At 52.2% G+C, this 17,138-nt stretch overlaps 1 protein-coding gene across 1 annotated transcript in view; it reads right to left on the reverse strand.

The window, feature by feature from the left end:
• Positions 1–17,138, reverse strand: part of PITPNM3 (PITPNM family member 3) — an 89,155-nt gene that overhangs the window by 30,327 nt on the left and 41,690 nt on the right. The window contains exons 4-5 of the mRNA XM_019659812.1: positions 16,185–16,232; positions 269–462 (exon numbers count right to left, since the gene is read on the reverse strand). Coding sequence (XP_019515357.1) covers positions 269–462; positions 16,185–16,232 — 242 coding nt within the window. The remainder of the gene's footprint in view (positions 1–268; positions 463–16,184; positions 16,233–17,138) is intronic.

A 17,138-nucleotide genomic window follows, 5' to 3' on the forward strand; every position in this document is an offset into this window, starting at 1 on the left:
CACACACACACACACACACACACACACACACACACACACACACACACAGGGTTGTGGCCAGAGAAGCATGTCCAGCCTGTCTCAGCTCCAAGTCAGGGAGCTCTCCAGCCCCTCATGTGATGGGACCTCCTGTTTATTCAGAATGAGGGGCACAGGCTGCCAGGAGGCTAAGACCCTCACTGTCAGGGCAGGAAGGGTCCCAAGAGGCACTTCTTGTTCATGTGGGAGCTGGAAGCACAGAGAAGGACAGGGAGCTGCCTGGGGTCACACAGAAAGTCAGATGAAGCGCTGAATGGAAACAAGGCAGTCTGTCTATCGGCCCAGAAACCTTCCTGGAATCTTGACTACAGAGGTGGGCCCAGACATCCTCAGAAACCCAGCCCACCTCATTGTCTTCGTGGATCTCAATGCTCCCCTGGGCTGGGAACTTCTGTCTTCTCAAGGAAACCCGGTACAGTTCTCCTGTGGGGGGGAACAGAGGAGAGAGCTCAGCTGGCAGGAGGCATGGGCTTGCAGGTGAGCGGAATGATAGGTCCAGAGCTAGGGAGTCAGTCCCCTGCCTCTGAAATCAACACAACATGAAACCCTTTCTCTCCTAAAGAAAAGGAAGACCAGCAGGGTGAGGCCATCACAGCTGCTGGCCCTGAGGCCAGGAGGGGTGTCCTAGAGAGGAACTATCCTATTTTTCTTCACCAAGAACAACAACAATGTGAGTTTTGTCTGAGGGCTTCCATTCCCAGTAATGAAGAGAAATTTGGGCCAAGCATCCCGCTGAAAACAACTACAGTTGCTGGATTTTTTTTTAATGTTTTTTCAATATGTTTGAAGCTATCAGAGAGATAGCAAGGCCTTAAACTGTGGGACCCCTGTCCAGGGGAAGGTGAACCCTCAAAGAGGGAAGGCCAGCATTTGGGACCACACTCCTTATCACCCACCACCCATGAGCTCTGTGGTGAAGTGACCCGCTTCCAGAAATGCTCTCCTTGCTTCTCTCAGCTGCCTGGACTCCACTCCTCCACCTCCAGGAAGCGCTTCTTGGCACCCAGCCCTCCCTGAGCTCTCATTCCTCTAACACAGGGATCGGTAAACTACAGCCACGGACCAAATCTGGTGTGCCACCTGTTCTGTAGATCAAGTTTTATTGGAACATGGCCATGCCATTGGCTTACATATTGTCTGTGGCTGTTTATATTCCACAGAGACCTTCCAGCCCACAAAGCTTAAAATATTGACGATCTGGCCCTTTACAGAAAAGTTCGTGAGCCCCCAATCTAACACCTACATTCCTGAATGTCACTGCTTTGGACTCTCAGGTGCAGAGAGACCTCAAAGACACTGAACGGCCCCCTCCCTGCCCACCCAATGATGCTGCTCCCCTGAGAAACCCTTCCTTCCATCAAGCTGACATCGCCTCTTCTTTCTCCCCATGAGAAGGATGCTATTTTCTCTGTGTGGCTGACCCTCACAGCTAGCCTGTGAAGCACTCATTTGCCTTCAATGACAGGGAACTCAGCTACAGCCATACCACCCTGACCGCACCCGAGCTTGTCTGATCTCGAAAGCTAAGCAGGGTTGGGCCTGGGTAGTACTTGGATGGGAGACGGGAAACTCATCGCAGCAGCCAGTTCTAAGCCAAGATGGCCCTTTCCTTCTTCACACTCCTTCATCCCTGTGCCAGGAACCTGCTGCAACCTGCTAGGGGGTGCATTTGGGGAGAGTCCTTCAGGGGCTTTGTGGGCAGCCCTGCTGTAGATGTGGGTGGGGACCCTGGCCAACGTGTGTCTGTATCAACCTCTCCTCAGCCTCTACTGGCCCCAGGGCAGAGTGCATCTGCAAAGAATTCCAAATAAGAAGCTTTTCTCAGGAGGGAAGTGCAATTCTGAAATATTCTGTCCTCACAGACACAACCCTGGTGTAAGGGTAACTGCTTTATGAGCTTCGAGCTGTTGCCCACACAGACAGGAAATCACTTCCTAAGTGATGGAGGGCTTTGGTTTGGAGGAGGAAGAGGAAAAACGTGTTCTGAAGCCTGGCTCTGCCCAGCACTTCCTAACACTCCTTCCAGTGGCCCGACTCTTCTGCCTTATTTCTAACATCCTATAGACCTTGCCCTGGGCTTGGCTAAAAGAGACCTGTGCCCTGCCATTAGGACAGGATCAGCATAAAAGACAACAGTAGATGGCTCAGTTTTCCTGGTTACTTATGTCCCAGGCACTATATGCTGTACAGGTGTCATCTCATCTAGTCCCCACAAGTAACCTCTGAGTTTGGGTCCTCTTGGTATTAGCTCCATTTCACAGATGAGCAAACTGAGGCTCAGACAACCTCAGTCACTTGCCCACAGGCCACACCACTAAGAAGACCGAGGGGGCTGGCACGTGAACCCAGCTAAGAGTGCCCCACATTCAACAGAAAACGATGCTTGACAAACTGCTCCCCCATTCTTCTGACCTCCACAGCTTCCTGGCGAGGTAGACACAATAACCCCCACTCTGCAGGAAAAGAAACGGGAGCACAAATTGACAAGTGGTACCTTGAACACTGAGGTCCAGGTCTGCCGGGGGGGAACCATTCGCTAGCAGGAAAGAATGTCGGGGGGAAGCGGAGTGTGGCTTTGTGCGTGCGGCTTCGTGTGTGCTCCAGGGCAGGTAGACACAGAAACCAGGAGCAGGCAGGGCTGATGCCATGGGGAGGCCCCTGACTTCTGGGGCTGGGAGGGAGCCAGTGGAAGCCAGAGACTTTGGAGCCAGAACGCCTGAATTCAAATCGTGGCTCTTACCTGCTGTGTGACACGTGCCTCAGTTTCCTCATCTGGAATATGGGGATAATAATAGTAGCTACCTCTTAAAATGGTGATGAGGATAAATGAGTTCATATATATATATATGGCTTAGCATGGCTCATGGAACACAGTAAGCACTACGTAAGTGTTAGTTGTTATCACCCAGGGTGCATCAGAGGGCACAGAGCCAGGGCCACAGCTGACAAGATTGAGCTGGAGGCTGATAGGGACAACGCTGCCTCCACACTCTCCTGCCCTGTCCCCAAGTCCCTCTCTGAGCCCTGGCAGGCTCCCCAGCCTCGCTGGGCTGGGTGCCTGCTTGCCCCGAGGAGCCTGTGTGCAGTGTGATTACAGGATTAAATACTGTGATTGCCACAAATTACCATAGCAAGGCTATAAATAAGTCGCAAGAAGACATGAGGGTCCTGTCATCTCCTGGGCACCATGCCCTCCGTTAGGTGGGGGTTGCGTCCTGCACCCTCACTGATTACACAGGCTGAGGCGCACCCACACCCTTGATCTGCCGGTCGCCCACATGATGTTCTGGGCATCGAATCGGTGGACAAGTGCTATATCCTGGCTGCAAATGATGCTGAGACAGTTCCTGGCTCGGTGGGGTGGGAGGCTGGCAGGCTTGTCCTCAGCATCTCTCGCCCCCTCGCCAGCGAAGAGGGAGAGCCCGGCCTCTTGTGCTGTTTGGGGTGGACTTGCTTCCTTTCAATGCACAAAAGCCTAAGATGCTTTGTTCTGGGACAGGGAAGAGGGGAGACCTAGCCTGCCAGATGTAGATTCTGGCTCCTGGAGAGTAGACTGATAAGACCAGAGTTACCCCAGTTGAAGTTACCCCACTATCTCTGGTCTTAGAAAAGTGGAAAGGCAGCCTTGACACCCCCCTGCCTGTTCCTTGCCCATAAAGGCTCTGCTCTCCCAAGAACCAGGGATTCCCACCACAGTAACTGAGGCCACTGGCTGTGACTCACCCACAAGACGTAACCCTTTCACTCCTCCATGCCCTTGCTCGTCCTGAGCCCTCTGCCTGATAAGCTTTTCCTCCCTTTGCAGGTCGGCAAATTCCCACATGTCCTTCAAAACCCTGCTCAACTGTCACCACCTCTGGAAAGCCCTCTCAGACCCACTTCAGCAGAGATGGTTAACCCCCCAGCATGCTGAGCTGGGCCTGGCTTCTTGCTGTGAGGGTACTTGTCTACTTTCCCATTAGACGGTGGGCACCCTGAGAACAGGGTGTCAGGACTTAGCATGGCATCTTTATGAAAACTTATTACAAGTAAAGATCCAGGGTGTACACAGTCTGTGAGACAGCTCTACGTTGCCAAAACCCTGGAGAAATCGGGTTCAGGGGAGCATCATCCACTGGAAAGCACATTTCTTAAAAGTCCCCAAGGAAACCGTATGAGGAAACCTCTGGGAATCCTAGAACAGCCCGCCATGGGCTTTAAGGCTCCACATCTAGGGGCGTCCCCAGAGCCTCTGATGATAAGAACTGCTGGCATGGGTCCTGAGTGCTGGGGAGCCACATGTCAGGGGCCCATTTCCTGTTCGGCTCTGTCTGTATGGCCCTGTTCAGGCTGGGTGCCTGCCCTGCCCAGATGTGGAATGGCGGGAGCCCACAGCTGCTTTTGTGACAATGCTTTGTAATAAGCTTTGAGGCAGGCCAGCTACCGCAGTGCCTGCTCCCAGCACTCCTGCCAGTCCTGGCACCGGGTCCTGTGGCCCACCCAGCTCACCATGATTCCTCCTCCCAGCTGAAGAATGGAGGCTGTTTTTGCTTAATCACCACCTTGGAAAGGCACAAATCGTGATCATCCCTTCTAATTACTGACTGCTCTTGAGACAAAAGCCAAAGTCATCACCCATGCACCCGGTACTCTAAACAAGTCACCTGGCTTGGCTGAGGAGTCCAACTGTCTCCACCTCTCTTGCCACCAGCTGCTGGGACCCGTGAAGGGTGGCTGCTGGGATGCCATCTGGCTAAAGCTGACCACTCAGTTTCACCCTCCATCTTATCAGCCTCTGCAGTGGCCCCCGTCTCCAATAGTCACCCCTGGGATCAACTGAGCAGAGCTGGCCCAGCTTGAGACCGTGGGGCGTGTCCTGAGAAGCATCCACAAAAGTCCCTAGTCCTCTGTGATCATGTGGAAGAGCACGCACGAGCATAAGCACACACATTTTGTGGATGAACCCGGTGGCTTTGCGATCTTGCTCTGATGTGGGCTGCAGAAGATATACCTGGGAAGATCTGGGAAGATCTAGAGCCTCATTCAGCAAGCAGGGGGCTCAGAGCCCCCAGGTAAGACCACATGGGGAAAACACACACACACACACACACACACACACACACACACACACACACACACACACAGGAGGAGACAGGCCATGGAAAGAGTCATGTGATGCAAAATGAATGCCCTAGTCAGAGGGTGACCTTTGACGCCCTCTCCACACCACCACAGAATGAGGGAGGTGGCCTATATTCCCTCTTAAGACTCAGGCAGTCGGAGATTCCCTGAGTCCAGTCATGAGGAGTCAGTGCCCTGCGTGATTTCAAACCTCTGTGCCCAGCAGAATTCATCCCTAGGACCCTGATGGGAACTGCAGGCGTGACTGGAAAGTCACTTTGAAGGACTATGGAGAAAGGAAGATGAACCAGGAAACTGAAGGTGGCAAACGTCACCTGGATTTTCAAAGTGGTTGGTTCCAACCAGGGAGCTTGGTATCAGTTCCCAAGCAAGTCCTGGTGCAAATTAATAATCATGTGTTTAGGGAGCCCTTAGCAAAGGAAGCAGTGGCCCCTAGAGCTCTGATAGGTTGGTTTGAAATGTGTCTTGCCAACCCTACCTCAATGCTTGTTGAGTAGGGTCACTGGCCTGGGAACTTGAGGGAACGCCAAGGGCCTCTGGGGAGGAAGAAGACACCGGCAGGATGACAAACCATGAGTATGTTGGGAATCCACAGCTCTCACAGCCCCTCAGGGGGTGTGGGTTAATGAATCGCAGCAGCGTGAGAAGCCTGGCACCACGCTTCGGGGCTCTGCTGGATAGCAGGATGTGGAGGGGACAGCATGGTGCAGGGGAAGGAATGGGCCTTCGTTTGATGGTTTTAAAACCTTTTAAAAACCAGGGAAATCTTTTTTTTCCCCATGAAATTTTTCTTAGGAGCCCAATTTTCAAAACAGATGAAAATGGACCAGCTCTGGCTGAAGCAGGTTGGGGGGCCCAGAGCCCCACTTCCTTATTCCACCCCACTCCTGCGCCTCAGGGCTCCACAGAACACAGCCAAAAAGCCATCATCATGTCTGCCAGCCAAACTCCAGGCCACCCTCCGCCACGATGCCCCAGCCTTGTGAAAAACAACAATCGAGGTGGAGAGGTGGGTGAGGCAGGGACCAGAGGCCATTTTGGTGCGTTTTCAAAGGAAACGCACCAAAATGTTCATAAGTGGTTTTCTCTAAGTGGTAGGAGACTAGGCGATTTTTTTTCTACTATTTACTTTTGTCCATTTTCCAACTTTTCTCTAGTAAGCCCATATTTCTTTCAGTTTAAAACTATTTATGAATGTATCTATCAAATAGATAAAACAAGCATGTGTCATGTTTACGATAAGAACATTTTAAACAAGCCAACAATCTCCTACTTCACTAAATGCAAACACCACAAACAAAATAAAGCAGTGCGACGTTGTCCCGCCCTCTCCGAGCTGACAGGCTAATGAGGGAATGTAAAAAGGAAAAGAAAACCTTGTGTAAGGAACAAATGCATGTGAAACACGATGAGTGAATTATGATCCTGCGTTTGGGTTTAAAAAAAAAACAAAAACAAAACTCCACATCACTTGCCAATTTCTACTCAATTTATTCTTGCCCAAATTTGTGTCAGTGCTAAAAACACCAAGATGAATCAGATACAGCATGTGACTTCAAGGAAGCACCTAGGGTCACATGATCAAGGCCAAGCCACATGACAAAGACCGAGGTCATGTGACCAAGCCCAGGCACATGACCAAGCCCAGGCACAGGACCAAGCCCAGGCACACGACCAATGGCTGCAAAGCCTGAGCCAGGGTGATGGGACTGCCAGAGGTACCTGTCAGCCTCTGAGGCTGCATGCACTAGAGACCTCAGCTCAGAATAAGGAGGGGACAACCCTGCTGTGCCCTGCAGCTCAGGCCACCTTGAGGGCATGTGTGGAAACCAATAACTTGGCAGGAAAGCTGTGGACTAGGGCCCAGCCTGGAGAAGCGCAGGCTCTATGGGGCTGCCTGCAAACCCCTGCAGAGCTGTGTTTGGGTCAGAGGAGCAAAGACCAGAGCAGGAATGAACGGGATTAGGGCGGCTTCTAGAGAGTTACAAGTTTCAGCACACTTAGGAAATGTTTACAGCAGTTCAGGAATGGCCCATGCTGGCCTGCAGGCAGGGAGTTCTCCTTCACCAGGTTACACAAGCGACTTATGTAAGTGGCCACTTAGCAGGGATGCTAGGGCAGGAATTTTCAACCAGGCTTGGGGATCTAGAGGCTGAGGCCCCTCCAGTGACACCTTAATCCTTTCAGTGTCAGAACCCAATCAAGTCAGCCTGGATTCATCAGGCTAATGAGGCCAAAATCTCCATGGGCCAATTAGCCCGCTCACAGAGATGCTAGCCCGGACTAAGGCCTGAGCCTTGCTAGGGTCTGGGTGTCGGCCACCCCCAGTGAGCAAGGGACTAGCAACTCCTCTTGAAACTCAGCTCATATGGAGAGTGTCACCTTCTTGAATCAAGCCCAGTGAAGATTCCAGACATACAACCACAGGAAAATCTTCTTACGACTCTACACAGTGATGCTAGAAGGCCTTGGCATCCCCTATCCTGGTGAGTCTCCTGTAATGAACGCAGCCCTCCTAAGAATTGTCTTAAGTTTCTAGTCGTCATCCAAAGTCTCAGGCAATCTTCACATTCATCCTGAGAGATCAGGGTGCTCTCCCCCATTTTACAGATGAGAAAACGGAGGCTCAGAGAGGTTAAGTGTCTTATCTAGCTCTGTATGTAAATGAAGGGGGAGGGATTTGAATCAGGTCACCAGGCCAGGGCTCTTTTATCTTCCTGCAGTATCACCCCTCAAAAACAATGTGTTAAGAAAGGGGTGTTCTTGTCACTCTTTCAAAGGTCTCCACAAGACTGCCCGCCCTGCAGAGTGACCCCTGGCAGGGAGGACAAAGGGGAGAGAGGCTGTCATTAGGAGCAGGAATCCTGTTTGGAACTTTCAACCTACCCCCTAAGGAACCCCTGTCAAGCCCCCCTGGCTCTGCTTGGAAATTGGCCCCAAAACAAAAAAATACAACAGTTCACTCTGACCCACACATTCCCTCCCACCCCAGTAATCCCCTCGAAATAAATGTGAGTTCCAGAAAAAGAACTGAGAATGGCTGTTAAACATATGAAACGGTGCTCAACCTTAGAACCCTAAATTTGAGGAATGCTCATTGAAATTACTCTAAAACACCCTTTTTTCCACCTCTCAGACTAGCAATTATTAACACCATGCTGCCCAGGCTGAGGGAAAACAGCTCTTCTTCATTCATTGCTGGTGAAAGTGAAAACCAAGGCAACCTCTGCAGCCGGCAATTTGAGGATGTCATTCAAAATACCAAATGCCCTTAACCCAGCAAGTCCAAGTCCATGTGCAAAACAACACAGGTACAATGCTAAGCTGCCACACTATTTATAATATAGACAAAAGACAGAAAGCAACCTGTGTGCCTGCCAATAGGGGACTGGTTAAACAAATTATGCTGCCATGAAATGTGACACACCATTGCAAAGGATGCACCGCAACATGTATTGAGATAGTCACATAATCCCGATACATTATTACTTGAGAAAGCAAGGTGCAGAATGGAATGCACCGTATGCTCCCCATCTGTGTGGGATATATATAAAAATATAGATGAATGAGTTGGAGATGTCCATATATGCAGAGAATATCTCTGGAATGGTCTATAAGAAAATCGCAATAATCATTGCATCCGGGGAGAGGGGCTAAGTGAGGAGGATGAGAGAAGGAGGCATTCTCATCACCTTTTGTTCCTGTAGAATTTTATACCATGTATGTGTGTTACCTACTCAAAAGGCAGATTAAAAATCAGATTTTTTCAATGCACAGGTAGCACGCTGTTTTTTTTCTGAGATACTAATTCCGGTTTTTTCCCAGCTCTGGCTTCTTTGCCTCTGGGGAGGTTTGGGGCACAGCTTCCTGGCTTTTGTTTCCAAAAACACCTTTGTTCCCAGGAGAAAAGGATTTGAGGTAACAAAGATCCTCTCAGGCTGATAAGAGATCCCCACCTCCACTCCAGGCTGAGAGGAGGACAGAGACCAATGCTGGGTGCCCTCCCAAGTTGGGGTACCCTCCCAACTCCAGGAGGATGGGGAACACCTTCAGGAAGCCTGGACACCCTGTGGCCCAAGAGACTCAGACCAGGACAGAAGGGACCACCAGGTTGGGGCCTGGCTCACTAGTGTAGACAGAGAGCTCCCTACACACACACGCGTGTGCACATACATGAGGCACAAACACACCAAACACACCAGGTGCTGGGGGAGACACCCGGGAGCTTTGGGGCAACAGCAGGAGACTGGGGGAAGGAGAAGCCCCTGGAATCACAGACGAGGTCTCTCACTAGATGGGTATGCAGAGTCAAAATTACAAATTGCCTTCTGCAAAAATAGAGGCAAGGGCTGTTCTTTCACGCGTACGTCAGTGGGCTGTGCAGTAGGGTCTCCCTGGCCCCTTGATCTACCCTCTGCTCTCCCCACCCAGCGAGGGCCTGAGGTGGAGGCTCCCTTTCTTCCCACTGGGTTTGGCCAGTGGATGGAAGGTGCCCGGAGAACTGGGGAGAGTGAGGCCCCCTCCCTGCCAGGTCACCAGAGGCTGGTCCTACAGCCCCTGCGGGGTGGGGGGCTCGCCACACAGCTACCTCCGGGGATGGGAAGGCCCAGGGCATTGCTCTGGGCCTGGTGGGTTTCCTTATCTCTGTGAATAGTCTTTTTATACCGTTAACATGAGCCTTCCTTTTCCTGCAGGGGCCCTGACTGAATCATGCACTGGCGCCTACAAATATCTTACCACGTCACCCCACACCATGCTTTCCTCTGGCTTCCCACATCCTGACCAAGGCCCCGTGTGGTCTGCCCACAGGCCTCTCCCTCTGCCCACCTCCCCCACCACTCACCCCTCCCTCTCTGAGCTCAGCCAGTTTTCACCGCCTGTGCGCAGATATTTCCTACAGAAACCTCAGTGTCCTTCCTCCTGGGGGCTTTTCAGTCTTACTCTCCTCTTCCCCAAAGCACCATGGCCCCCTTTCCTGGGACTAATCCTTATATGTTTGGTTTCGAGGTTTGTTGATTTCTATCTTCCCCTCCTCCATCCCCCAGACTGTAAGATTCTTAAAGGCTGGGATTGGATTTGTTTCTGCTCCATTTTTGTCCCCAGAGGCTATCAAAGTGCTGGTATATAAAAGATACTCGTTAAATACTTTTCAAACAAATGGATGAATGAACAAATAATTTGTTCCCATTTTGCACCCCTATAAGTGTCAGAAGCTGTACACGTCCCCAGCAGAGCACAGACCCTACACAAATAGACTCACATAGACACACACTCATTCTCGTGTAAATGAATGCACCGACGCATCGACCTACACGCTAATGCACACACACAAATGCACAGGCACACACGCACTAGAACAGACCATGCCAAGCCCAGACATACGCACACACGCAAGAAAAGTGCTCCCTAGGCGGACGTCTGCCACCCTGAGCTCATTAAAGCGGGCTAAATATAGCCCGTCTGCAGCTGTGCTCAGCAAGCTGCCCACACAGGCCAGGAAAAGATACCAGTTACCAGGCAGAGGAGTGGGGAGGCCAGCTGTGGGCAGGGGGCTTCGTGGACCATGCGTGTGTGAGGCTGCTGCGGAGGCTGCAGGGCTGAGGGGACACAGAGGAAGCCCCTTGGTGGTTGGGCCTTCAGAGCTCCAGTCACTGACCCCAGGCGGTGGGACATGAAGTGAAACCACACCCCCACAAGGGGTTGGGTGATGCTGAGTGCCGCCACCTTCTCTCTCTGTCCCTTTGGGACAACTATACAGGTTTGTCTGACAGTTAATGTGGTCAAGGAGCCAAGCTCAGTCCAGAACCAGGGGCTGGAGTCAGGACACAGCCTGGGACAAATCAGGGCTCCATTGTGGCTAAGGTAGTAACTCGGGGCGGAGAGGGGGGTTGGAAATCAAGGGTCAGTCTGGAACTGGGACTGGGACTCAGCCTGGAGCATTGTCTGGTCTTGATCTGGGGACAAGAGAGAGCTCAGAGTGCCACTGAGAACCCCACTCTACTGAGCAGACCCTCCCCTCACCTAGGGCAGCCCCACATCTGATGCCAGGCACTGGCCCTGGGAAAGCCATCTGACCACCACGAGTGTGGGTCACATGCGTCAGGTCACGTACTCTATACTAGCTGGGTCTGACTAACAGTGCCCAGCAGTAAGTCCTCCTGCCCTGCAGTCTCCCCACACCAGGTGGGATGAGATAGAAGAAGCCCCTCCAACTCCTACTGCCCTATGTGCATCCTGGACCCCGAGGTGTCTGAGGGTGGAGTGGCGCTGGCTCTGAGGGGAAATCTGCATGACATGGGACAATGGGGCACCTCCCCCAGGTACCTGGGGTGACTGTGGAAAGGAAAAATTGCAGGAAATGGGAGTTCAGAACAGACATGGGACCAAGCTCTGGAGATGGAGTGAGGACGCTGGACTTCAACACCTTCCTCAGAAGATTATTTACTCCATTTTGTGACAGGCTTGCTTGTAATTGTGACATGCTTGTAATGACTGTAGCCCTTCCCAGCTCCCAGGTCATCAGGAAGATCAAGGAGAAGGGCCTGAACAACACCCTGCACCCTGCGGAGCTGCTGAGATGAGAAGGGAGAGAGTGAGGCAGCCACGGGTCTCGTGAGAGAGTCGGGCTTCTCCTTGGAGATGGACCTGGTGGGCGGAGGAAGGCGTTACTGCGCTGCTGAGCCAAGAGCTCTGCTCTTAGCCTCTTCCAAGATGATGGCTAGTCCCAGCAGGGAGGGGAGAGCCCTGCTCCCTGATCCAGGCATTGGTGAATGGAGCAGAGAGGGCAGAGGCCCACAGAGTGGGGTCCCAAGGGAGGCATCGCTCTGGGACCCCAAGTTCTTCCTACCGTCTGCTGTGGAGGAGGCTGGTTGGATCCCCTTCACAGGGATGAAGAGAATGCTCCAGCTGCCCAATCAGCTTATGAGAAAACTGTGCTTAGTTAGAGTCTCTACACTCCTAGAAGCCAGTATGGACAGGCAGAGGGAAAGCTGGTAGGGCCGTGGGCAGGTGGGTTTCACAGAGGCAAGGCTCATCCTTTACTGGAGAGAAATCACAGGAGGCCATCCGGGACCACGAGGACAAATGTGCCTTCCGTAGAGGTCTGTCTGACAATCTGGGGGAAGGACTGGAGCGGGAGAGACTGGAGGCAGGGAGGACAGCACAGGGAGGGTAGGCCAGTCTGGGAGAGAGAAGATGGTGGCCTCAACTAGAGGAGGGATGGGGGACAGAGAGGGGTGAAGTCTTGAGAGCTCTGCTGGGGGTAGAGTGGATACTCTCAGGGGTCTGACCTGGCTCTGGAAGGTGACAGAGATGGATAAGTCTAGTAGGGCCCCACGTTTCTAGCTTGAGTTCGTGGACATTGGTACCATTAGCTTTGGATGAAGGAACAGGAGTGAGGTTCAAGGAGCAGATGATAAGTTCCCTGAGACCCGCACCCAGCGGGATGTCAGATGTGCTGGAAGCATCCTGTCAATGTTTGCTGTGCTGTGGAGCAGCGTGAACAGGGTAGACCAGAAAGACGCGCAGACCAAGGAAACCAGGAAACAAAGAGGCAGCCACAGAAAACCAGAGACCACTACAATGTCAGAGCTCCCAGGGTCTCCACGCACAGGCAGGACAGGCCGCGGGCCGCAGGCCCGAGCTGAGGCTGCACAGCTAATCAGTGGGAGAGACCCAGGTCTCCCAACCCCCTGTCCAAGGCTCTCTCTCTCTCCTCTGTCCCCCAACCGGTCCCCCCCAAATGGCCCCCTAGACTTTCTCAGGTCTGGTTCTAAATAACAAGCATGAGCCCGTGGCAGCAGGCTGCCAGGCTGTCTGTGCAACTACAGGATGAAGGCTGGGACTACCTGACAGCCACAGTGAAGGATTCTCAGACACCCCCCACCAAGGCCACTGCAGACGATCCAGGCTGACCTCTGCCTTCCCTGCAGTCACAACCCCTGTGGCCAGCTCAGGGAGGGCTCCCTGGGGATTCAGACTCAGGAGGAGACATCCCTGGGACAGCGATAACTGACACAGCCACAAACCAGCAGCGCTGTCAAAAAGACTGAGCCCCATGACGAGATTCATCCCCCACACCTACACCAGGTGTCCCAGTTGCCAAGACTCATCCAAAAGCCACTAATAAGTGAGAATCATTCCATGCTCCCTCTGTGTGAGGTGTGGATGTTGTAATGACTGTAGCCCTTCCCAGCTCCCAGGTCAGCAAATCCAGGAAGGAGCCATTATGGTCATCTTTCCACAACTGAGTAACCCGAGGCTCAGAGACATTAGGTAACTTGCCCAAAGTGGCACAGCAGGTACATGAAGGAACTGGGGCCTCAAACCCCAGCCCGATACCTTTAAAGCTCAGATGCTGCAGCACCGGTCCCAGGATTTTCTGACTTCTGGTCCAGGGCAATTTGTACCACCTCCCATCTTGTTTTTAGTAAGGTTTGAAGACCAAGTGGAAATGTTAAAAAAGATAATATACATGGAAGTGACTATGAATGGTAAAGCACATTAGAAACATCAGGCATTGCTATTATTCTGTTTTTATTCAGGGTTAGGCTTCTATTTTGCCAATTTTTGATTAAATAAATCACCATCAACTACCACCATCATTTCATAAAAAAAGAAGTATTTGAACGCCCACATTTTAGGCAGGACATGATTGCCTCTACTTAAACATGCATGTTTTTCAGCCAGCTCCGGAAGGCACCAAACATCTGGTCAATTCAACTGTGTCTGCGGATAATAGAGCTGTGGTTTGGCATCCGGCAGACAGCCCCACGGCAGGCAGGTGACTGTGCGTTTCACTTTGAGGCTGCAGTATTGTGTCTTCTTCTTAGAGGCCCAGAAGGAACGGTCTGGGCTCTTTTCCTCTCTCCCGTTCCTGACATCCCCGCTATTATTAATCATGTTTTCTTTATCTATGACGTGTTGACATCTTGGGGGCGCCTAGCTGGCCAGGGGGAGCCTGCCCCTCCCAAGGGCATGCTAATTCCTGGAGACAATAAACATGAAGTTCACCTTCCATATGCACACCAACCAGCCCACCTCCTTTATCTAACTCTCACACACCGTGCCAATATTCCCCCTGCCCTAAATTACCCCAGGGCCAGGTATCAATTAGAGATCAGCCCTGCAGCCCAGAGTTGCAGATGTCTGCGGCTCCCGGCTACAGGGGTGGTCTCTCAGCCAGTCCTAAGGGGTCCGTGTCCCATGCCCTGCCCTCATTTCCCTCCAAAAACACAATAAAGGCTCTGGCCCATGCTGTCCACATGCTCCTTCTACCCCCGATCAGACTTCTGCTTCCACTGTGGCCCTGCATGGTGTGGCATGTCCCCTCCTCTTGGGAACTGTACATAATAAATTCTTCCAGTGGCACTGACCTCTCCATGTTGTCACTCAGTTACCTCTATAAATTAAAATCTCAGGGTACATTTTAATACAACGTCTCCCCCTCCCCTGGCTGAGCTCACGCTCCTTACACTCTATGAGGATGCAGGAGAGAGACCACCCCCCCACCACCACCACCACCCCCACGCCCCCACGCCACACTCCCGTGCCCTTGCCCACTTAACTTGTGGCCTGCGCCTTGAGGGTGCCCCTGACAGAGACACTCATGCCTCCCACCCTGAGGGACTTTGTCTATGAATTCCCACTGGATGCTAGACACATAGAAAGCTTCTCAGGAGGCCTGGGTGTCTACTCGGGGCTGGAGCCAGGCCATGAGAAGCTGGCACTGCAGGTATCCCTAGTGCACGTGAAGGAGGGAAGAGCTTGGAGGGAGGCCTCAAGGAAGGCTTGCACCTGGGGAGGGGGTGGGCAGAGTGGGTTGAACCCCCTGCGGAAAAGCAGAGCTTGCCACCCCACAATATACCTCTTGAGATATTATTTCAAGCTGGTGATGTTTACGAAACAAAAGACTCCCCTCTGTGTCCCATTGTTCAGGGTGGCCCAGCAAGAATTTGTTTACCTCGTGCTTGTTCCTTATCTACCTTTGAATTGCCTTCCTTCCCTTTGAAGTCCCAGACCCCTGCCTCCCTCTCTTTGGTCCAAAATGGCATATAAGCCTCAACTGCTTAATGGGTCCCATGTTCTTAACGAACCCCCATATGTACATACACAGTAAATTTGGCCATTGTTTCTATTAATCTGTCTCATGTCAATTTGAATATTAGTCCAGCTAGAAGAACTTAGAAGGGTAGAAAGGAAATTAGTTTTCCTCCCCTATGTCCCCAAAGTGGCAATCACAGATCAAAAGAGCAGGAGAGAGAAGTAAGGAAAGTTCTAAGCATACATTCTCCCATCACTCCCAAACATACACGTAGACTCCTCTCCCTGCACCCAGCCCCATGTGAAACTCAACACTGCCCAAAGCAAAGATGTTTGGCTGACAGTGCCCACCAAGTCCACCCCAACCTCCAGGAACAATGTCCTGAGGTTACTGTGTCAGCAAAATGACATCTTTGCCAAGTCTTTCCTGGGTCCAATCCTGTGCTCATCCTCCCGAGAAAACACAGGCAGAAGGGACTCTGGGGAAGTCTGTATGATACAAGGATGACAAGGCCTTAGGAGGGCTCTGGGCTCTGTAGGCATGGCCTCTGAGTGACGGGATGTAAGAATCATAACCCTGGCACAACCCTTGAACGAGGGGCCTCTGACACCACCTGGGTTCTTGGAAATTGTGTCACACAAAGAGGACGGTCTCAAAGGTTCAGGAGGGTTTGTTTCCCATTCCTGTCCTCTTCTCTCTCTGCCCACGTGCCAAGGACACACACAAGACTTTCTAGGGCTCAGCCTCCCAGCCCACTAGCCTCAGGCCCTCACCCTGGCTCTGACGTCTGAGCTACCCAGTGTGTGGGAACTCAGGAAGCAAGGGTTCAACTCATGGGGCAGAGAGTATTCCCAGGCCCTCCAATCCTGCCTGCGGGCGCAGAGGTGGTGAAGACCCTACCATCCTCTGAGCTCTGAGTGGACCAGAGCTTGGACCCATCCAAGGGAAAGAAAAGACTGTTTGGGGGACAGGCTTAACTCACGCTGCTTCTCCTGGAGGATGCTGGACGTGCAAGGCCCACTCCCTTCTCCTGCAGAAAAAAAAAGAAAGAAACATGAGCAGACTCCTCCATCACCGTCAACCAGACACTGGAAAGCCACTTGTGGTTGCCTCTGCCCTCCTCTCAATGCCCCCGTCCCAGAGCCAGGGTGGACTAAGGTCTCTCCCACCCCCTCATGCCCTGCCCCACCCACCCCTGCCATGCTTAGCTCTTGCTTCTTTATGCAAGACAAAGTCTAGGGCCATGATGTCGTTGCCTGGACAGGTGTGGCCTGGCCACCTTTCACCTCAGCCTTCTTCACTGGCATCTCCTCTCCTCCCACCTTCATAAAGCACCTGCCCTCTAACAGTCAGCATGGAACATACCGGTGCAGATAACTGCCACATCTCTGTATCTAGTCTAGCCCTCGCTTCTAAGTTCTTGACCCAAATCTCCTGCTGCCCCCCAGACATCAGCTCTGCATGCTCCTCAGGTAGCGCGCACCCCCCATGAGCACAGGAGGCTCCTGGAGCTGCCCCTCTTCCCAAGTCCCCACCTCAGAGAAGGCATCGCCTGCTCCCCCAGCCTAGGAGTCAGCCCTGCCCCTTTCCCCTCCCTTGTCCCCACATTCAGTCAGTCACGGGATGCTGTGGGGTCTGCCCACTTATCTCCTCACTACTCTCCCCCTTTCACAAGATATGGAGTCCACAATGGAAGGTATTTCTATGTTGTTCATTGGTGTGTCCCCAGGCCTAGGACAGTGCTTTTCAATCAATGTTTGTTGAATGAATAAACAAATGAACCCCCGCCCCAAACACACACACATACTACCCAAATACAGGACTCCATCCTGCCTCTTTGGACTATCTCAATAGCTCTGCCTTTTAATGAGGAGCTTTGTTTCTCTAATTATGAAAGTAATGCAAGCTCCTTATTGATAATTTGGAAAACACTAAT

This window comes from Hipposideros armiger, unplaced genomic scaffold, assembly GCF_001890085.2.
Source record: "Hipposideros armiger isolate ML-2016 unplaced genomic scaffold, ASM189008v1 scaffold_304, whole genome shotgun sequence".
In the NCBI taxonomy this organism is placed as follows: Eukaryota; Metazoa; Chordata; class Mammalia; order Chiroptera; family Hipposideridae; genus Hipposideros; species Hipposideros armiger.